We start from the raw sequence: 23,779 nt of genomic DNA, 5'->3' as shown, positions 1-23,779 counted from the left end.
TCTTCTTCGCTCCATTTAATACTGTTCTTTATTTCAAGAGTTTTATTCTCCAAAGCAGTATCTTCCCAAATACAACACCAAGTTCTGGTAATTTATCAACACATTCTCTAACTTTGGGTCCAATGGTTTAAAAATAATGACATTCTTTAGACTCGTAACAAATACATTTTTCAATATGTTTGTGAATTTTGATTTCATTCATACACAGCCACTTAACGTCAGACTTCACACACGTTAAGGGAGATGAAAATCAAAACTCACTATAAATAGGCAGTGAAATGAAAAAGTAGTTTGGAGAACTCCCTCTATCTGTCCAAAAAGTAACCAAGTACTAAATACTGTTACAACAATTTACCACAGCAAAGGTCACTCAACATAGACCAAACTCCTCAAATTTAGGATTTCCTGTTGCTCTGTTACTTTACTAATTTCTCTCTTAACACAATGCTGTAATATAGGTAAAGCAGCAGAAATACTTTTTGATGCAAGGATTACTCTCCTAAGAGGTGCAACACTGCAGACCCCACAGCATGCTTGGGAAGACAGATGTTATGCTCCTCTGCTGTGACATACATTTGTAATATTTAAACATTCCTCACAGAAATAATAGAAAGTTATGTAATCTACTATGATATGCCCATACGTGTGACTTCAGATGCAGAATTTTTTAGAGCAAAATAACTTGAAGAGTTGTAATTGTTCAGGGGTTTGAACCTCTGCAAGTCTCATTTTGTCACTCTGCAGATGCAACCTCAATATAAATATACTGTTTAGCTTAATAAGTTTGTTCCATAATTGCCCATATTTAAAGTACAAGAAACAACTAGAGATAAACTACAGAAAGAACTGAGGAAGTTTGGCTGCTCATACTTATTAATGTCTCAGGCCAACTATTTCCTGCTCAATTTTCAGGTAATAGTTTGTCTTAGAAATGAATAGGTATGGGGATTAGTTAAAGAATATGCTTTTTTGGTTTCCTCATTTCTCTCTGGTACTTGACTGACTGACATCTAAGGTAAACTGACCCTGAGCCAGACTTCTCTAAATGACAGAGCAGTGTTCATCTGGGGCGATGGTCTTTGCTGTCTAATGGTTGGGTCTGTACCAAGAAGCACATGCAATTTACATCTGAAGTTTTATTCAGTTGTGCACTCCACAGTCCATCCAGTGATAGCCCAGGATGAAGGACCTACTGGAGCGCGCTGCTGCATCCTCCTGCATACACATATTTCCTTTTCTGATACAAAACCTGGTCTTGTTCTGGTATTTAGTCAGAATGCACACACAGAAACCTAGACAACAAAACAGACCATGTATGAAAAAGGCCAGTTTACCCATGAGACAAATTAGTTGACAGTTAAACAAACAAACGAACCAACCAACCTTTCTCCTCCTTCAGTTTTGGAGATCTCAAAACCAATATATATTTGGTGTTCCTTTCCAGAGCTGAGAAATCCCACTGGGAATATTGTGCTTGCTTTAGACACAGACTGGGCTAAGATTTCATTTTAAATTACTACTAAATAACTCACTGCAGATTGCAGTGCAATTATAAGGAAACTGATCCTGTCCTAAACTCCTCAATGGCAGCATATTGGTTGCCATTTGATCCATGCTTCATAGAAGCTGTACAGTTTGCTTGTGGCAAGATATTATTGATTGGAAGAGAGGGACAAACAGCAAGTGCTTCTGCTCTTACACTGGTGAAACAAGTGAGAAGCCCTCCTTTCACTTGAATGGAGTTATCAGACTTTCTGTAGTGGAAAATTGAAAAGCACAAAATCCTTTATGCATCCACAAAAAGAAAAAGGGAAGCAACAGCTTCAGGGAACCTAGAGCCTCAAAGGATGGTACAGGGCAAGAAGAAAAGACTCCACTCATCCGTATGGATGTATGAAGCTGTGTTTTTCAGGAAAGCAGATCTATTTGACACCACTTTTTCGCCCGACACCATGTCTCTTACCCAAGCAAAAAAAATAAGCCAACAAGTCGGGACGCTTGAACAAAGCAACAGAACTCATTACCACTGCTGTTATTCATAGATTTTGGAGTTGCCTCTTCTTGAGAGGCATGTAGACTGTAAACATGGAGACCACAAAGTCTTGCCCTCTTAGCTGCATCCTCGTGCTTCAGGCACTTGGAGTGCTGTTTTGTCCAATTCTGCTTTCAATTAAGGCCATTTCAGAGCTTTGCAACTGCCTGGTTAACCTCTCTTTGACAGACATAGAATTGTAACCCTGCCTCAATCCCAGAATTTTATTTGATAATCATAACTATGGAGAGGATGAATGGAAGGAAGATGCTCCCAGTTAAGTAAATAAATGGAAGAGGCCAATTATAGAACTTCAGTTCTCACTAGGAACTTCCCCTTTCTACTTTTTTTTTTTCTTCCGAGACTTTTAAGAAAAATCTTGGACATCAGAGCCACTTTTTGGTTTTCCTTTGTTGAGTTTAAAAAAATGCCTTAGTCAGGAAAAGCATATTTGATGACTCATAATCACTATTCCTGTTTGCTAGGCACGGTGTGTGGCCCAGGCTGGAACCATAAACTAAGCTTCTGGGAAGGCAACAACCAAAGAATGCCTCATCTGGAATTCCACAGCTGCCAGAGGTTGTCCTTGCCCCTAAATGCTGGATCAGTCTCCTCACAGTCTACTTATAATGACATAAATTATCTAAAGTTTCCTCAAATCAGTGTTCAACTTAACACACACTCAGCTACCTCATCACAAATATACACTTCCAGAAACAATTTATTATTCACATTGCTACCTTTATCCCATACTTCACTCAAAGGAATCTTTCTGTAAGCAGCATAACTAACAAGTTTATAATTTTACTTATCTGTGCAGGCTGATGTTATGTGCCTTATGAAGGTCCAAATATTGTGCTTGAACCACAAAAATTTGAAATGAGCTCACAGAATCTAAACGAAGTATGTCAAGTAATATTTAAATAAGTACTTCTAGCCTTATAAACAACACTTAAAAATTAAACCACAAATGATTACAGCTCTTTCACAGGCATACAAAATTGAATTTATGGCCTCCAAATGATTTACAATAATGTGACACCCAGTATCTTCTTTAGAACTATTTTTCTAAAAAGAAATTAGAATTTGAGAATTATATTAGCTAAAACTGGTGCACAGATTTGGCTGGAAAAGTTCCCCATGTACTATAGGGTTGTATGATAATATCATACAATGCCTGATACTGTTTCTTTTTAGAATAATCTAGTATTCCTACAAAGAAGTCATGCTCATCTTAGCAAGAGTATGAAGCTAAGAAAGCTGCTTTGCAAGAGACTTTGGAAGATACAAAGATATTCCTGGTCTGAGAAATGTTTTCTGACATCCAAATAAGTGTTTTATCAAGAAAAGAATGCAAAGTGGGACTTCAGAACGTATGTGGCAGACGTTCACAATGACTGTAAGTCTCGGTGTAAACAGCCATAAGGACTGCTCACAGCAGGAATAAAAAGTGGCTACTACAAAAAAAAAAAAAACAAACCACAAACCCAAAACCAAAATGATTAAAAAGTGACTACCTTACATGGGAGGAGATATCGCCCTAGAAACTTGACTAATGAACTAATAAATAAATGAAAATCCCACAACCCTCCTCATCATTCTGAAACAAGTCTTCCAAATGCTGGAAACTCCTATACTCATGGTATCTTGGAAAGGTTTATTACTTCATTTTGAGAGAAGTGGCTTTGCAGGAGCAGCAGAGCAAATGAGAAAATTCTCCTCAAAGAGAGTATTTCTGTCCTAACAAAATACTTAAATTATGATTTTTCATTTCTACTGTAAGTTTACAGCCTCACAAAACCTGTCCAAAGGAAGCAGAAACAGAAGCTTGAGCATGAAATACAGGCAAGTTCACTGGGAAGCTTTTTCTCCACTGACTTTATAATGGCTGGGTGAGAACTACTTCATTGAAATGGCATTGAAAAGTGAAATTCTAAGGAAGCTGCAACATATTTTTTTTTCCCCCAATATAGTAGCAGCTCTAAATATATCACCTTTCCTGTCAACCTCATCTTACTATAGAATCTTGTCTTACTCTTGAATGACTGTCCACTATTTATCATGATTCAAAAATACAAATGAAAACATGCAGTAACTGAGATTAGCAGGTGGAAGTACTTTTTCTTATATACATACTTAAACAATACAAGTCTTTCACTGCAGGAAACTGACAAGGCTAAGAATATAAAAATTCCCGTACAGACTCCAGTGATAATCCACTTGTCATCAACCTCCAGGCAGAGTATGTAGTTGTCCACCCATCCAGACTGTAACATCCTAACTCAAGAGGCAAGAATATTATAGGAGTCAGACTCAAAAACCTTGCTAAAGTCAAGGTAAGGACATCCACTACTATTTCCCTCCCTCAAAGAAGGAAATCGGACTAGTCAGGCATGGTTTATGCTTGGTAAATCCATAGTGGCTGTTCCAATTCATCATCATTTTCTTTGTGCAGCAGCACTCCTGGAAGACAAGCACAAGCAACTAACTTTTCCTCTCCCAAGACCCTCATCTTCATGAAGCCTGTTATGTAATTAATACAAGACGGACATTCCTCTGTTCATTTTTGTAGGAAATAGATCGCAAGTATCAAATTTATTTGGACAGCAGTGCATTCATTTGTGGCCATGGCAGCACAAACCATACATGTCCTTAAGAAATAAAACAAAGAGAAATAAGAAAATGTCCAAAAGAACCACCTATATTTGTGCATTCCACAATTCTGGTAATTCTCAATCAGATAGTGAACTTATGTTATGAAGAATCTCAAGCCTCCTACTCCCCCGCCCCCAAATTACCAGTGCTTAAAGCTGACTAATTTCTAGAGAGGGTTTGGCCAATTAGTTCTACCTGTTAGATAATCTTGATGCTGTATTCCAGGTGCAATCCTCAGCAGCCTACTCTTGGCCAGCAGATCTGTGTTCTATGTTTGTACCTCACTTGCACGTGTGTATTGGAACTTAAGAGTTGCAATTCCCGTAATCACTAAGTCCCCATTTTTGCATATGTCTGGAAAAATCAATGACCATTACTAGGTACTGCTAGTGGAGGCCTCATCCCTGGAAACATTCAAGGTAAGTTTGTTACATGAGGCATTTATGAAACACCTTTGTTTGGAAAGGTCACAGACAGAAACAAACCAAAAAAAGGCACAAATCCTGCTTGCTGGACCCTTAACTCAAGGAATGTTTCCTGACCTCATACAATGTTTTTTATCTAGATAACTTTCAAAGGATGAAAACAGTAAACTATACAAGAGAACAGTGGAATGTATAATCAGCATGGCAATTTAGATAAACAACAAGAGATATGGTGCACCAGGAAAAAATACTCTGCTTGACAATAAACAAAAATCCCAAAGTTTCACTTCTTCCATTATTTCTTTTCATGGCTGAATTCTTTTATAATGTGGGCCATCTAGGGAATGAAATGCAAAGAGAAGCCATCTAATTAGTTAAGGTAACTGCTTTCTATAGCCTGTTCACCTTGGCTATGACAACTGAAACCTTTGGGCGTTGATAGAGATGTTTAGAAAGGGGACAGTAGGGAAGATATTTAAAAAACAGGAAAGCTTTACTGCTAAAAGTGGACTCTCCATCCAAATAAACTAGCCCTCAAGAAATCCTTACCGGAGATCCAGACCAGCTTCTTTCCAAAGTACGTCCATCAAACGCAAGATCTGGATCGTCAACATGTCCTGTCGGAGATCTATAACAAAAGGTTGAAACTGCTATTTTAATTTCTCGGTGTGTTGTAGACAAACTTTCTAATGTTTATAAGGCCTTCAGAAAAAGGTATCTAAAAATACTCAACAAGCCTAAAGGTTAAAGTGGGATTAACCATAATTATATCATCATGACTGATAATGTCTATACTTTGAAACCCAGTCAGAAGATGATGCTTAATTTGTTTACCAATGTTAGAGTAAACCATGTTTATATTATGGCAATACAGAGCAACACAGCTTAAGCACAAGTGTGGGAGTGAAGAGGGAAAAGGAAAAATTAAAAATTTTTAGCATTGCTTACCATCACCATTTTTAAAGATGATCCCTACAAGATCTCCTCCAAACATTTTATTGTTGTATACTATCCACAGAGGCTTCATTTTAGAATCCATATATCTACACTTCTCAATACTAGAAGAAAATAAAACAAAAGTTTTAGAATAATTCACCTGAAAAGTTCTAAACATTATTCAAGACACAACAGAACACATAGACTTCCAGTCTGGAAGTACTTAAATCTTCTTTCTGCTTTCATTCTGCTGCTATGCTATGAGCGCTTACCAAGTTATCAATGTACTTGTTACAAATGGAATGTATTGGATACTGTGACTGGCATACACATATCTAATGCTTAAATTAAGCACCTGCATTTTCAGAGAAAATAGTTTTCTTTATATCCTTTCCCATCAATGTTTAGACTTTATATTTAAGAGCTGTTAAAAATTTCAATGCTTTTTGTGCTTGTTATAAACAGAAGCCAGGAATGCAGTCCAATTCACTTTCAGGCTTATATTTAAATATATTTAGCCACTGTAATGCATTGACTAAGACAGTATTAAGTTTCATGGTGGATCACAAAAATATTCTAACTTAACCGATATCTTAACCTTAGGGAGATTCCCAGCAGACCTTCTCTCACTATAGAAAAAGTTCCATGTGACAGCCTATCTGCTGAACAATACAGCCAAAGGAAGTGAAAGCACGTATACGTTTCTGCTTTACTGTTTCCATGCAAAAGCTACAGTGAAATTTTATTCACTCATTCTTAACTTACTGTAGTTCTGAAAGTATAACAGAAGGATTCAGAGGAGACTGGAGGTCAGAAAGCGCTTCTCTGTAAGCATTTTGTTTCAAACACGTATGCATTGCATCTTTTCCTTTTGCTTTGCTTTGCTTCATGGCATTCAGCTTAATTAGACTATTTAAAGTCTTCATTTTATTAAGGGCTTCCACCTGAAAGAGATATTTTATCTTTAAAAGTTATTGCTCTGATTTTACACATAATACAATGTAAAATCCCATTTCAAAACAAAGTATTAATTCTACAACTTCTTTAAAAATGGAAAAAATAGATGGCAATTAAGGTGTCATTCCTGAACAGCCTTTACTAAGTCACTCATGTCCCAGAAATCCCATTTTCTTAAGTAACAAAGACATTGACGGGATGAAAGCTCCTAAGCTTTGAGTCACTTTTTGAAGCATGACTTAACATTTCCAAACAAAAAAATGAGGTATTTTAATGTATGATACATTTACACAAATTCCATCTTCAAAATACAGTTTTTGTCCACTAATTCAACAAAGCACAAAACATAGGTGCCTCTATCCATACTGAAGTCAACAGAAACACGGACTGCTTCATACCTCTAACAAAATCAAACATTACTTGAGATAAGCTATGGATGCAGATACTTCATTGTACACATTCAGTTAGTTGCATTCAATACAATATGGCCGTATGACTACTTGCAGACAATTTTCACATACATAACTACATATACTTAACACTTACAGAGCAGAGTCTTAATTGTTTGTTCACTAAAATCCTGCTGAAATTAGGCATAAGGTAAATGCTCTAATCAGCTAAGGTGTTCCAAATCATAATATCTCATCTAAGCAATACTGTTAACTTAAAAAGGCAATGCAATTATTTGCAATCAATACAGGTGGGTTTAACCCTTTTTCCCCCTTCTTCTGTTTTGGAAAGTTTTCTACCGGTACATAATGTCTAAGAAACAAGTAAACTAGTGATGTAAATGTACATAACACTAACAGAGAAAAGCCCTTTAGTAACAAACCCAGATAGCACATACAACAAATACAATTTCTACACTGCATCTACATCTAAGCAACTTGCTTAGCCAAATATAAAATAGTTGTAACAATCAGCTGTATTGGCACTAGCCACAGTTAACATGCTCAGTAATACACATATTCTCTAGCAAACAACATCAATTTCATAATTACAAAAGTTGATTTCTATACAAGGAAGCTTCAGTCTAACTTATAAGGCGCTGAGTCAAAACTTACCACTTCTACAGACAGACTGAACCCTGTCAGGCAGGATGCTGTGGAAATTGTATGCAGTTTGATTATAAAACTGAGGCAATGGAGACCTGCCAGGTCAGCCATCTGTCAAAACCAAAAGCGCTCTGCTTTTCCACTATTCTAGGAGCTGTACAAACATCAGTGACAAGGGAACAAAATGGAACCTGTGTTGTACAAACAGGAACTTTTTGAAGTATTTCTACTTTGAATTTCTTCCGTGTTTGCACAGTTGGGAATTTTTTTGCCCCTTCTTTGATTGTACTGACATTTGTTTCCTGTGAAGTGCACAAAAACTTTACTGACCTTAGGTGTATTGCTTAAAGCATTTCATCACCTAATCTTTTTATGATTTTGACAATACTAACAAGTACACATGTGTAAGAGATGGACTTTTCAATGTCCTGTGAACTGCAGTAATAGAGCATAACAGTATATTCCCATTCCATATGTGTCTCAAAGCATAGTTTCAACGTAGACAGTATCAAAACTGTTAGAAATAACACTCAAACAAGTGTCTACTGAGTTAGTCTTTGTGGCCCGATACAGCAAATACATTAATTCCAGAGAGAGATAATTTTTCAAAGATTTTTATGGTCGCAATCTAAATTAACTTGCTAAAACTGTATTAGAGACTTCAAACATGGTTTGTGAGTGTCTTTTAATGATCTGCTGATACACTTATTAATGTATTTAAAAGCAAACATCTCTCTCTCTTTGGTTTGGTGGTGGTCTTTTTTTTTTTTTTTTAGGGTAAATATAGATGTGCAGCTTACAAAAAAAAAAAAAAAAAGAGTATTTGGTTTACTTCAACACCTCTGCTTCCAGGGAGTACTACATTATACTACAACTTCAGGGGTTTTTGCATCACCTTTTAACAAAAGCTAAAGCTGCAGGAAGCAGTCCTGGAGTCATCTAGATAAAGTTTAGATAGAAAGGTAATAGTTTCTAATGAACAGGCTACCCTTACTGGGGGGAAAAGGTCACAAGTTTCAAGTGCACAGAAACCCTTCTTCAGTTAATAATCCAGACAGTTTACTGTTCTTTCCAGAGTACATGCATGCTGCTGAAAGTACCTCAAGCATCTCAGAAGACTATAAAAACAGCGCCATACCTCTGAGGCCCCACAGCACTAGCTGCTTTCCGTGCTGGGGGGACTGCTCCATCATCCAGCTACTGAGCCCTTTTATTTCTCTGTCTCACCCATGCTTCCTTCTCTTCCCCACTCCCCAACAGATGGACTTTGTCAAGGTAACCAATATGCCCCATAGGAGCGATGGAATAAGTATCTGAGTTACAAGCTAGGATAATTCATGATTTAAAGGAGAAAGGAAGGCTATACCTGTTTAGCAAGCACTTTCATATGAGCAACACTTCCTCGGCAGTAAGCTTCAAGTATCAAACCAAACTGTACTGAAACAGCAGGTATGTGAACCTCTGACCTGTAGGAAGAAAAGCTTCTCATCAGACCACATTTACAGATTAGCATTCTTCAAGTCATTAAAATAAAAAAAAACAAACAAACAAAAAAACCACCAAAACACCTCATGGTCACATACATAAAACAAAAAGCCAAATTTCTGAAGAAATAAGAGAAAACTTAGGTGCTGAAGACTATGAGAACCGGCTGGTTTCAATGCATGCCACTTGTTTCAAGGTCTAAGACTGTTCTGGAGGCAGTAATATTAAGAAGTATTGATTGGATATTTGTTTTCAGGAACCCCTTTTATTCAAGAAAGTAGTATTGATAAGTCAATAGAAGATGATATTGACAATCAGGGCTGATGTTAAACCATGTGTTTGCAAATCTTTGTAAGGGAAAAGCCAAAATTTGCCTGAGGGGGAATACTTTGAAACAAACCACTGAAGCTTATACCACAGCCAGTTATCCTCAAAAACATTTTCATGTAGTACTTGCTCTTTTTATTTAGAAATATTAAAATAAATTGTACTTTGAAGACAAAGTCAACCTATAGTCCATTCTGCAAGGTTTCTGCCATTCATGGAATTGGTCCTCAAAAGTAGCAACACACAGAGCTGCTTTTATTCGCTGTTAGACTATCAACAATAATATAATTTTTTCCTAACTGTGAGGGATAAATATTGTGCTTTTACTGCACACACAGCCAAAACAAACACTAAGGTTATATACAAACCTAACTTATCAGATAGTTAGAGCTGACTGCAGTTTGGAATACTTCCGTCAAACAGTAGATTACAAACCACTGTAATATATTTTTAATTGCAGGCTTGCTCTGATCTACAAATGCCAAAGGTAAAAAACACAAAGAGAACTTGTAGGGGACTATGATAATGGCTCATTTAGAAAATACTCAAGGAATCGTATCTGAAAGTCTAATCAGGCTCAACAGTTTCAGAAAGATGTAAGGGAAAAACTCCTACCTTAGATGCCAAAACAACATCTGTCCTATTCTCCTATTAGCGAGTGCTCTCTCTAATAGAAATCTGGAGAGTGCACAGTCAAGAAAAGGTTCATATTTCAGGACTTGTACAAGTTGAAGAAGATACTGAGAGAGCTCTTCATCACTAGAATAAGATACATAAAAGCAGTTAGCAACAGAGTAACTAGATTAATGACATTCCAGACATTCAGATGTATATTGCAAATGCAACAATGACAGACTTATTTCAACCACGTCTCCCAATTTTTCAGTTGCATGGAGAAGGACAATAATACCCAACTTAGTGCAATTGCCAGATTGATCAATTCATCAGTAAGTTATACCTCTAACAGAATCTTAAGGCCCTCAAACTTGTAAGTGAAAACCCAGAGTTCTGTCATGGGCTTTTACAAGATCAAGATCTCGGCCCAAGTGCTAGGCTAAGTATCCCGGAGATTACTTATTTCAAATTATTTCAGACTGGACATTGGCTCCCTTTGACCACTCAACCTCTGACTGAGGAGCTGGACCTTTGGAACCACATAAAGAACCACTGTAACCTAGCAGTTAGCTGCAGTGGGCATGTACTGTGAGAATAACTGCATATACCTATCAAAGGCACTCAGCTTACAAAGGGGGAGAACAGTATTCATTCCACTGAAAGCAATTCAATTAACATGTCTTGAAAAGTTACTACCTGTCAGTTAATAGGTGTTAATTTATGAAGATACACATACAAAGTGATCCATTTAGCCAAAATATTTGGGTTGGGGTGGGTGGGGGGTAGGGGTGGTGTTGGTTTTTTGTTTGGTGTTTTGTTGTTGGGTTTTTTTGTTGGTTTTTTTCCTCTTTTTTTTTTAATCATACCAACAGCATGAAGGTTTTTAGAGGATAAGGAAAGGTACATCATCTTTGAAAAACCAAACGGTGCCCAAATTACTCCTACTTCAGAAGTGCAAATTTAAGTATTTAGCCACAGTTCATAAACATACCTTTGAAAAGCCTCTATGCTAATTATCTACTTCAAGTAATATTCTGACATAATAAAAATAATTCCAATGATTTTCTATAAAATCGTTTATTTCCCTCCCCAAAAAATCCCTCTCACACTTGACAATTATGTTACTCTAGAACAAATGTGAATGTTCCTTGACTTCTTATATTTGAATATCTTCTCTCTTATAAAAGGCCTGCAGAATTCAAGTTCTCTGCCTAAGATGGAAGGAAAAGAGCAGAAATCCTTCTGTCCATCACTTGAAGACTTCAGACATGCAAATACTGAATTCTTTCATTCTCTTACTCCAAAAAACTTCAGTAACTTCGTAAAAACTTTTAATTATGCTGCGTTGTATTTATTTTTGCCTTCACCTTTAGGTTACAGTTTTTACCAGCCGCCTACATCAGACTTTTAAAGATGATGAAAATTGATTTCTGATACCCAAAGGAACGTGATTTTGCTTCAGAGCCAATTCTGGAAATAATTCCAGATGTAACAATTCAGTATTATTAGGATAGCCCAGCAGCTGAATTGCTGTTTGCATTTGAAAGAAGTCAAAATACTCTTTCTTTTTTTTTTTTTTTTTTTTTTTTACCCCAAAAGTCTAGCCTTGACCATTAAAAAAATTAATCATTAAACTATTTGCCACAGAGAATTTAGAATTCAAGGACAGGAAATATGCAGTAATGCTGCAAATGATAATGTTATACAAATTTTGCCCTAGGTTACAGTGAAGAGCAAAATTATATGTGATAAAGGAAGAACAGCAGATAGCGCAGGCTACTGTGAAGAACAAATAAATCAGTAATTCTCTATTTTTTTATTATATAGTACAGCTTACATTTCTATTAAATGATACAGCCAACACCTGACACAGAGTGTGAGGTAGCTGGATAGCAGTTTTTATAGTATTCAACTATTGTAATATTTTCTCCCTTTGTTATTAAAAAGTTCTTACACTATGTTGCTCTGCCTTTGTCCAAGAAGGAGCAAACACACAACCCTCTCTGGGACAAAGGTACACTGGTGTTCTCCGAGCAACATGGAAAATAATCATTGAATATAAGATGTCAGAATAAGAAGGTTTTATTTGGCTGCCAATGGGCCTATCTAGAAATTAGACTGCTTGATTTGGCCATCTATTCATGGTAGGCAGTGTGTTTAAATCTTTCCTTTTTGGGTTCTTTTTTTTTTTTTTCCTATAAACAAACAGAATGCAGTTTTTCACCCCAGAAATCCTTGCATGCTGAAGTAATACAATATACTCACCTCATTTGCTTTAAACAACCCACTGCATATTCTCTGACGTACTGGTCTGGATAATTGAAATCCAACAATTCTAATGCTTCTCTAGGCAGCAGCTTCGGCCATATCTGAAGGAGAGCCTGAAGCTGTTTTAAAAAGAAGATTATTAGGTTACATGTAAGGTAACTGTTTAAGAAAACAGCTGGGTATAACTGCCCATAAAAGCATTCATACTAACAGAAGGAGGTTACCAACTGGTTGGAAGCCCAGGGGGAGAGAACTAATTCTGGGAAAGTGAGCCTACTTCTGATTAAGTGTCTTACCCTTTAAAATGATCCAGATTATTTTGGCATTGGGTCTCATTTACACTTAGTCTGAAAAATCTGTTTCTTCACACACAGACACAAGGCACAGTAAACAGAAATTAGGTAACCCCAGATATGTATGTTTTGGAAACAGAGTTTCAATAAAATTTAGATAATGTTTTGTAAATGCTCTCACAAATATATAAACATTTTGGTAATAGTAAAGGTTTTCCATTTAAAAAAACAATTAAGGAAGGTTTTTGTTGAGAGAGATCTCCACCAAAAATATTTATCCACCTCAACTGATAGAACCTTTTCCCACATGCACTGTGAATATTAATGAGCTTAAACTGCAAAAAGGATGGTTCAGGTTTGGTATTTAAAAAAAAAAAATTCCTGATATTGAAGACAACGATGTCCTGGCAAAAATTACAGAAAACACTAGTGCATTATTTTGGACTACCAAGAACAACAACATCTACAGTTCTCATAAAATAAACTGGTTCATAGCTCATGATAAAAATACCCTTTCCTATAAATTAGATAATACAGGTATTCCATATTTAAAGAGCAACTTATAAAATCTGAATGATTAGGAAGATCTTATTTTCCTCCTGATTTAGTAATACTTTTATACCAACAGTGACAAATCTCTCTTTCTACTATATGTTCAACTAATGCTTCCAGTTCAAGTATGACAAACACATCTGAGTTCACAGTCTCAGCCTGCATTTAACAGGCATGTTCATAATGCTATTTAAACATCTAAGGGGCCAGATTCTGAACTGGTTCATCTGTGTGGTTTTGTGAAATTCAGAAGGCAAGAAATAGGCACAGATCAATCACAAAGCAAAGCCAGTCGCTATGCTACAATTCCAGAAGTGGAGGAAAGAATCAACTGAACTGTTTTCATGGGCAAATACTGGTATGAACACATGCAAGATTCATAACAATATGAAGTAAAATTAAAGATGTTTTTAAATATAGATGTCATAATCCCACAGAAATATACACACAAAAATTGATTCAATCCATAGCCCAGTAAGGGTCAACAACACCAGTCCTTACGTCAAGAACTACAACCATCAACACTTACACATCACGAATACATGTACCGAAATTCTTAAAGCAATACTAACACTGAGCATATACTTAATATCATAAAACAGATGTTGAAAATGCAAGCTATGCTTGTCAGACACACAGTAAGAAACCTCAAAACAAATGTTCAGAACTTCTAGACAACCTACGTTAAATCAGGTGTAGAACCAACAAAAATATAGAAACATTTTGTTAATAACGAACGATCAGATGAATGGAGAAACTGAAATACAGTCTAAAAAGACAAGTCAAAGTCGCCTTACACACCTCACACATCAGGCAATGAATTTTGAAGTTATGGTCTACAGCATGTACATTAACTGTGAAGTTTATTTGAAGATACAGACCTCCTCACTTTGCTGAAATTATTTCAGAGTTTATTACAATGAGAAAATGATACGAGCTTAGAGGAAGCAAGATCTAAATGACCTATGAAACAGCCAACAAAATTCCCCAAATACCTGCTGCTCTGTTCACGTTCTGCCTTAGAACTTTAATTATGAGAGAAGTGCAGTCCAACTAGCTCCACGTCCCATGTGCATCGCACACTTCTCAAGAGTGCAGGTGAAAGGGTATCGGAAATACTTGTTTTATTTGGACAAAAGAAAACTTGCACCATGAAATCCTCATCTGCTTTGGCAACAGAGGGGTACCCCTGAAGAACTTCCAAGTACATCTCATTTGTAAAGAAATTTTACATTTAAAAATATGTGTTTCGAGCTCTTAAAAATTTCCCTGCAATATCAAACATGTTAAAATGCGGCACACATGAAATACTGTGTACTTCTCTCACACAGTTTGCAACTCCTGACAAGCTGTGAGAAAATGAGGAACTTCAATTCTGAACAACAATCTAAAGGTTTAGAGAAAACTCAAAGTTGGCCTTGGTATATCAAATTTTTTTTTCTATAAAGAAATAACCACAATTTCTTTCCTAACAAGACAAGTTTACTGTAAGAGACAATACAACAAGACAAGTTTACTATAAGAGACAATACAATCAAGCACAGGCCACTATTTTTATTCCAGTTAGTTCAAGCATTTCAAAAATTAGCTGTCCTTTCTCTAGTTCTCATTAATGATGGTGTCACTTCACTGAAAGCAGGTGGATTTTTTTTATTTTTTTTTTAATAACAGCTAAGTTCTGCTTTGAGAATAAATACTGCTTGTGAATTCTGCTAACAAGTTCTGCCACCCTACTACTGTGCTGAGCAAGGAGATTATGGCAACAGTAAGGGCAAACACCTTCAGGATTCCTTCAGTGCAATTATTCTACCAAAATACTGTAATACAATGAGAGCTTGGATGAAATCTATATGGTAAACAATACAAGAAAGCTGCTTTAATCCATTGTACATAACTTTCTATTAGTTCGGTGGTCCATAAAGATAGTCTACAATCAAATATAATACTCAATTTCTAAAAAAACCTTACTACTTTTGATCTGCATTAATAGAAACGGGAATAGCCAGCTCATTTTTCTTTTAAACAGCTGGTGTTTGGCTGTTTCTTGGAGGATTTTTTTTTTTTTGTCTTTGTGTTCAGTTGGTTTGGATTTTTTTTTTTTTCCAACTTTCTGCCTTAAGTGTCAGACTTTCACTGAAATACAGCTAACAATAGGCATTAAAAAAACCCTTCTAGTCGCACAGCACGCATGTCGTTGTAGTAGCACAAACATTGCAATGTACAGCTAGTGCTATATATATTTAATTTTAATGAGAGGTAAATTATGAGGCCTGCTAACGTTGAAATTAATAAAATTCATGAGGCTGTCTTGCCTCACCTCAAAAGATAAGTCATTGGGAATACTTAAACATCTATGTATTACAGAAATATTTGGCATGTTTAAGGATAAGGTCTCATTCTTCAGATAGATTATTCTTGCTTCCAAAAACTATTAAAATATAATCCACACTATTGTCTATACATAACCAAACATAAATACTACATTCCCTCCAGAAAGTACACAGTAACAAGCAAGATGACGTATTTTCAGCCATCTGTTTAAATAAAATGCTTTATGCATATTTTTAATATTCCCAAATTTAAAGGACTTTTAGCTGTCAACTAATATCCATACTGCAAATAACTTTTCAAAACTCTGCTACCAAAGGCCATTGCTAGCAAGCAATCAGAATGCCTTTTGCTTCACATATATTAATGGGTAAACAAATACCTGCTTATATTTCTACAGTTTGTATTTCCAGATAACTTTTAATAATTAACAATAAATTCAGAAGCACATAATGGAATTACTAGGGAACAAAGGATTCTTGCATGTGAAAGCACACAAGTGATCAAGGAATATCTGGGTGCTACATTTTCATAGTGTAGTGTTCATGGCACGGACAGTGATCTAGGATGAAATTCCATTTATTTTTATAAGTTCACAGAACATATACATCTAGCTGGTAGGAAGGATGTAATAGAAAATAAACTCTATGCTGGAGACAAACTAAGATTCTGATTGACTGGATAAATCACAAAAATCACACAATGAAAGTTGAGGTTTCATGGAGTGGCTTCCTTTTCTTCCAAGAAGACCTAGTTTGTAACAGGCAAAGGCCAGAATACTAAGCAAGAACAGAAATTTATACTATCAATCATAACCCTTCACAGAAAATACTTTTTAGCTCAAATATTTTTAAAAATGAAAAAAATTAGTTTAAAATTTAAAAAATGAGACTCGTGGAAGGACATAAATATTATCTCAGTCTGCAAGAAGTTGAGTGTCATTTAAACATGCAATTCTGTCAGGATAAGCAAACAAACAAAACAACGTCTGGGTTCACCCCTCAGAGTGAGTACTGCACTTTTTAACACTGGACAAATTTTTATAGTTTTGCTCAATCTGCCCTGTACATGATCAGACTAAAAAGTTTCAATACAAATCCAGGGATCTGTTATTTTATTATTTTTAAGTCAGTCTGTCAAGCAGGAATGGTCTCACTATAAACTCATATAATTTTTACTATATCAAGGTTCCACCTATTCCCAAAAAGCATCACAAGAGTTGCATTTTATTTGGGTAAATACAGAAAAAGGCAGCTACACCAACTTCTTCAAAGTATAGTGAAATAACCTTGCACATCTATAGAGCAAACTAATAATACAGTTTTACTGAAAATGTAATCCTGTATCACAGCACCAGTCTTCAAGTCCTTAATTACTTACAGTTACTTTAAATGAGACCCTATTTGGTCAAACAGTCAACATGATGAGAATGAAGTATTTTGTACCACTAGTGTGTATCATATCTCTTTGAAAAATCATCTGCCTGCCTCAGTGAGTTTTAATTACCCAGTCTGAGACGTGGATTTTTATAGTCTTTGAACAGTTTAACAATTTCTATAAGAAGCTTTATTTCAGATCTTGATTTACAAACTTAAACTTTTTTTTTTTTTAAAATTACCTTATAAAAGAATTCCTTACTGTGAGGGCAGTTAAACACTGCAACATGTTGCCCAGAAAGAATGTGGAGTCTCCATCGGTGGAGATACTCAAAACTCCTCAAAAACTCCTCAAAACACAGTCCTGCTCTAGCTGATCATGCTTGAGCACAGGGGTTGGACTAGATGATCTCTAGAGGTCCCTTCCAACCTAAATGATTCTGTGATTCTATGAAATTCCCTACATTTACGATCAAAGTTGAGCACAAGATTTTTAAATTAGCCTGTATAAGTAATTGCTGTGCTTTTCTCATCATTCAGAGGACTTCTGAAATGCATTTGGGGGGTTGTGTTTATTTTATGGGTGGTTTTTTTTTTTTCCCCCCCAGATAGTAAGTTCTGGTTTATGTGTCCAGGCCACAGAAGGTATACAATGAACTTCAGTTCATACAATAGTACCATTTTAAAATGTCTATACTTGGGAAAGAAACCCTATTTACTCATGATTTGACTCCAGCATTTTTCCCCACCATCATTGTCTTTTCCCTTACCTGAGCCACATCTTCAAGTTTGTTCCATTTTAAAGACAGCAGCAGTTTTGGCAACGACTGTGGAAAATTTTCACGACAGTCATATCGCAAAGTCCAAATAAGATCCATTTCATTTTCACAGAGTTGAGATAAAGGATCTCTTTCCATTATTTCTTTTAGCACAATATAAAACTTCTTACCACCTCGACCCTAGAAAATAAGAAATGTATAATGTTTTGATATATGCAGTAAGATTCTTATATTTTAGCCCAAATACTAGACATCCTACACCGGAAGAACCTCAGATAAAACTCATGAAACACAGGGGAATGACTGCTATGCCTTTCTTTCAGATTTCTTAAGCTATAGGAACTGTAACTAATAGATTCAAAATTCAGTGTACAGAAGTTTCTGAAAAAGTAACTAAACTTTAGAGGTAATGACACTAGATGGCAATATTTCTATTTTCCAACTCTAACATGGAGAACTTTCGTTTAGGATGCATATACTTTCTCCTTTTGTTTTTCAAGGGAGCAAATTTAATATATATAATTTTTTTTTTTAATTAAAAGCGAAAAAATACTTTTTCAACAATAACCAAAGAGAACTATATTTGCTAAGTATACACGTATTTTTTTATCGTGTAATCCAGACTTGTCTTTTCCAGACATTTTGCTCCTTTTTGTATCTCTGAAACATTAACATTAGTACTGATTCTGTAAATCAGTTTGTATGAACGAGTCTTCACACTGGCTCAGTTAATACCTTCTGTCCCCAGCCATGCCCTTAGACAAACTGCAGGGGCAGAAATTAAAGCAATGATATCAGCAACAATAGTATACCATAAATTAATGGGAGACAAAAGAAGCTGCTTCTTCTGGGTAAGGAGGTAGTAGCTGAAGGGAATAAATTAGTTTCAATACACGTTTTGAAAAAAAAAAGGGGGCAAGCTTTAAATACCGAAGCCAACTCTATCTTCACAAAGCTGAAGAAGTTTCTACATAACTAAGAGGTAGGCCAAAAGTCTTTACGTTGATGGAAAATAAAAAAACAAAGGAAAGTTCAGAAGAAGTGGTAGTCAAAATCAATTAGGATTCATAGCAGAAACAAACAGCTTTCATCAAATAATGTTCTGCACAGGTTTCCCACCTGACAAAAAAAAAAAAAAAGAGACCCAAAACGAAACAAAAAAACCAACCCACACATCTGCTGCACACAGAACTTAAGTTTAGCTTCTTCTAGAAATAATAAGTGCCTGAGCCTTGTATTTTGCTGAAATGTATTAACTAAATATTTTCATGTAAAAATACCACCTAAGTAAATATTCTTTAGGAATGAATAGACTTTCAAAAGCTAGCGGAATTGCAATGCTTGTTTGGTAAAACATACTCTGTTTCTGTATCAATGTAAGTAAACAGTCTTGACAATAAGGCAATTCTTGTACCTGAAAATGTTAATCTTTCAAATTAGAAGTCACAATAGTGTCAAGATGGCATGCTGCTATTTAAGATTTCCAATTATTTGTACACTAAGCTGTTTGCACCCGAAGTAGCAGTGAATTTTCACTTTTCCTGAGCACTTTAGGCACTTGGTATTGTAACTGACATATTTTTCAATTAACTGCTTTATTCTTACATAAAATGCAGTTAGTAGTGTTGATCCGACTGCGCTTCACCATCTTAAATTGCAATCTTCTGAACTTTTTTATATAATACAAAGGAAACACCTTCATGTTTTGGTGATCTTTCCAAAATTTGTCCTCAAGTTAGAACTATCCAATTCCTCAAGAAGAGCAAATAATCATATTTAAGAAACATCATCTTATAGATCAATGACCATTTGAGAGTGCTTATTTGGAAACACCTGATAGTCAAGCAAATCATTGTACTTGATAAAACTGAGCAATTTACCAGCAATATTTTATGCAGCCTAGGAATGTTTTCCAGATCCAGATCCAATGCAAATCTTAGCTGTGCGCCATAGAGTATGTAAAGCAATTGTGCTTTTTGATAAAAAATGGCCAAGAAGTCCAAAAAAATCGCAAAAAGTGGATATATATACCTGAATTTTAAGGCAGTTCAAAGTGAATTACCTAAGAAAACAGAGCCAGTAGAACTGTCGTTGAATAGTTGACTTATTTATTTCTAGATTCATGTAGAAGCTAAAACCCAAAATACCCCAGAAAATTATTTTTAAAATAGTCTTTAGCAGATGCTTACCGCCATTGCAGCATTGTCACTGCTTCTTGCAATCTCAGCTGCCTTTTCAAGTATCTGCAAAAAGACATTTTTAAGTACATTAGATTTAAAACCAAATCTGACAGCATTGAAAGAATAAATGTTATAGAAATTAAGCAGATATGGAAATTTGCTATCTTTTAGATAATTACAACACTTATTTTTTAGATACAGTGGTATAACATGGACTTCTATGCTGTGTCCCTTTTCTAATATGCAGGACTATGGAAATCAGGAATAGGAGTGCTCATGATTACCTCCATTTCCTTCTTCACCACTCCTGGGCTAAACAGTCTTCCCTAGAGCATCTTATTTTCTGTTTCTGTTTGTATTTCTTCCTTATTTTTCAGTACAGCAAACCAAATCCTCAACTCTAAATTATCCTTTGCTTTCTCATCTCTGCTGCTGCTGTTTGACGACACTGCTTTCCTAAGTCTTACCTGTTACCCACAGATCCACACTTCTAGCCCTCTATTTCAGTATGAATCCCCAAACTTAGTCCTTTCACCATCCTCTGGATCGCCCATACGACCTCAATCAGTGTTTCCAGTTACTTCTCTAAATCTAGGATCTTCCCTTGTGTAAGGTCATGAACAACCAGCTCCCAACAAGAACTCATTTAATGATAAAGTGAATATTCCACCAACAAGCCCTCAGCACCAGTTAATACACAGCAACCCTCAGGAACAAGGACTGCTACTTTTGTTATCAGCAAAGCAACATTTCCCCAGAAGCTCAGGTCTGAGTTACTCTTGTTCCTTTTTTTCCTGGCCTTTTGAACATTCTACTTGGTTTCTGAAGTTCATGTAATAAATCATGATGGGTAGTTAAGTATAAATGTAAATACAGTTCTTCAAACTAAATTCTGCATACTACTGCAACCAACAGGATGTGTTAGAATGGTGACTGCCTAAGCTAATTAGACCAGCTAAGCTGGTCAGGTAGGTATATCTACAGTTGTCAGATGCTGCTGCTTTGAGGAAAAATTCATGAAATGAAATATCAGTTAAGAAAGTAGTCCAAGGAACTATACCATCTCCTTTCCCTCAGAGGTCTGCCTCTCCCATCACCCAGGAACGTAACACCATGCCCAGACAGTTTCAGCAAAACTTGTATTGTCTTTACTCAGGCAATATGAGAAACAACAAAAGACTACAATAAACAGAGCATAAATACCCACCAGCTAAAACCCTTAAAAAGGTATACTAACTTGTTTTATTTCTTTCTCTGTATGAAATGCTTATTAATACTATGTAATACATCTGCTACTTGCCTACAAAGCTTGTTTACATACTGTGCATGAAAACATACATAAACAAAACCACAACATCCTAATTCTGTTTGATGCTTGCCTCCTTGTGCTTTTAGAGTTACTCTGATCACAAGCAAACTCTGAAAAGTTTCTGTAAGTCCAGCTTTGTTTAACTGAGCTAGGAGCCCCTCAGTGTGTCAGCAGCACTGATCATTAACCAGCCCAGTATATGGCTCCTGCATTAGACAACAGTTTTCTTATCAATTGTCAATGCACTTTTGCTCACTCAGCCCCAAACAGCTGTTCACTGCAAGTGGATTGATGTTATGATTGAAAACATTCATCTATTTTTGCACATTATGTTTCCTAAAATAAAGATTTGGCATCCAGTTCTCCGTTTTCTTGGCAGAAACAAGCAAGAACACTGTGAAAATACACCAAGCAAGTTTCATCTACACGATTTTGAAAAACAGATTGTCAGATGATATAATTCATGCAGCTACAATGTTACTCCTGATTCAAAAGGACCCTCACCAAAAGAATCTTTCTGAGATGGGGTATCTTACTCTCTTTTCCAAGGGAGAAATTTCAGTATACCCACAGAAATGGACTGAATTATCAAAGTGTTTAGAGCTCTAATTTTCCCTATGATACTGCAAAAATGTTTCGGAACTCCAAGGGAATTGCAAGTAGCAAAAGTTACCGGGGGGGGGGTGGGGGGGGGGGTGGGGGGGGGGTGTCAGAACTACTAAAAAAAGGGACATTTTGTAGCATTTCCTCAAAGTTGAATGCTTTCAATGAATGTTTCATTACCAGTTCTGCAATCACTTTTTAAAGATGCTCTGGGATTTTCCTTTACCTGATATGCAGGATTTCTCAGGTACAGTTCAAGAAGGGGGAAAAGCCACAAAATAAAAAAAGCCTGCAGTGAAATGTAAGTTCCAAGTGATAGTGAAAACCATCAGACACTAGCTTAATGTCAATACATCAGATAACTTAGAAAAATCTTTTGTCTGTGTTCACCCCAGCATTTTAACAAACTGAAAACTTGGTATCACAGGTACAAATAAAAGGAACAATAGAGCTAGAACAAATATGTGATTGCTTAAGAAACATACTTTTACATAACATGTCCGTAACATGCACATAAAAGCAGCTTTTTTCCTTTAGAAATTAAATACCTACAGCGTACTGAGCAAAGAACTTAGAGCATTACAAGTAAAGCAATAACAAAAATTACTAAAATACGACCAGTATGAAGAGTAAACTGGTCAACCAAAATTAAGGCAGCAACTAGTCAGTACTGTTTTAGCTCTTAAGGCATTTCCAATGCTGTTTTAATACAAGAATGAGTACTGTGCTGACAAGGCGGGGGGTGGGGCGTGAATCCCAAACCAACCCAAAATCAAACAAACAAATAAATCTATCTTGGTTTTTCATTTCCTTTTGATGAACCTTAAACGCAAAATCCCTCTTTGATCAAGCTGATAAAACTTGGTGGTTTCTGTCTTTTTGTTCATGCCCCCCAAAGGTGCAAAACTCTCAAAAAGACGACAATTTTCTCTAAGCAGTTATTAACTTTCCCAAAAACAAAATTCAGACTAATGTACATATGAGTTAAACATTGTTTTTTCAATGGATCATTAGCTGTCTGTTTTATCACTCATTTTATTACCTGTTTCCTGATCTTAGCTTTATTTGCTGGTTTGTGAAACAACTTGCTATCTAGTGTTCACACAACAGACATTACCATGTGTATTCCAAATACACACTTCCTTTCTAGACAGACATTCTTATCCATATCTATAGAAAACTGCAGGGCAACTTAAGTGGATTTAGTTCAAGAGCAGACCTTGAGAAATCCCTTTTAATACAGTTTTAAGAGTCTATTTATTCCTAAAAGAATTTTAGCTTATACAGGAAAGATGTGTCTCAAAGAGTGGGTAACATACATTTGTACAAAGAAGTAACAAATCTTTATAGATCACAGGCAAGCACAGTTTGAAGGTTTCCAGAATGGCAGATAAGTTTAGCTTTTTTTAAGATCACCGATATTTGAAACTGATTATGCTTCTGACCCTCAAGAGATTATGTACAGAGTATTTTTAAAAGTATGTGTCTTCAGAATACTATCTGAAGACCCTGAAGTCAGAGCACTGGCACTCTCATGCAGTGCAAGTTTAAAAAACTGCAGTATGTTAACTAAAAGGCAGGAAGTGGGGAATTCAGTGGGAAAG

General features: G+C 36.0%; 1 protein-coding gene across 2 annotated transcripts in view; it reads right to left on the bottom strand.

Annotated features, from left to right (window-relative positions):
* PIK3CB (phosphatidylinositol-4,5-bisphosphate 3-kinase catalytic subunit beta) overlaps positions 1 to 23,779 on the bottom strand; it is a 45,656-nt gene that overhangs the window by 6,234 nt on the left and 15,643 nt on the right. Inside the window, exons 10-17 of one of the 2 annotated variants that reach the window (XM_009484300.2) lie at positions 20,273 to 20,326; positions 18,075 to 18,263; positions 12,753 to 12,874; positions 10,488 to 10,631; positions 9,427 to 9,526; positions 6,814 to 6,992; positions 6,061 to 6,170; positions 5,662 to 5,740 (exon numbers count right to left, since the gene is read on the bottom strand). In XM_009484300.2, the coding sequence (XP_009482575.1) occupies positions 5,662 to 5,740; positions 6,061 to 6,170; positions 6,814 to 6,992; positions 9,427 to 9,526; positions 10,488 to 10,631; positions 12,753 to 12,874; positions 18,075 to 18,263; positions 20,273 to 20,326 (977 nt within the window). The remainder of the gene's footprint in view (positions 1 to 5,661; positions 5,741 to 6,060; positions 6,171 to 6,813; positions 6,993 to 9,426; positions 9,527 to 10,487; positions 10,632 to 12,752; positions 12,875 to 18,074; positions 18,264 to 20,272; positions 20,327 to 23,779) is intronic. The other variant, XM_075716305.1, reaches the window with a different exon arrangement.

The sequence above is a fragment of the Pelecanus crispus genome, chromosome 9 (assembly GCF_030463565.1).
Source record: "Pelecanus crispus isolate bPelCri1 chromosome 9, bPelCri1.pri, whole genome shotgun sequence".
NCBI classification, from domain to species: domain Eukaryota; kingdom Metazoa; phylum Chordata; class Aves; order Pelecaniformes; family Pelecanidae; genus Pelecanus; species Pelecanus crispus.
The sequence above is the reverse complement of the archived record's forward strand: the minus strand, read 5'-3'. Positions and strand labels throughout refer to the sequence as shown.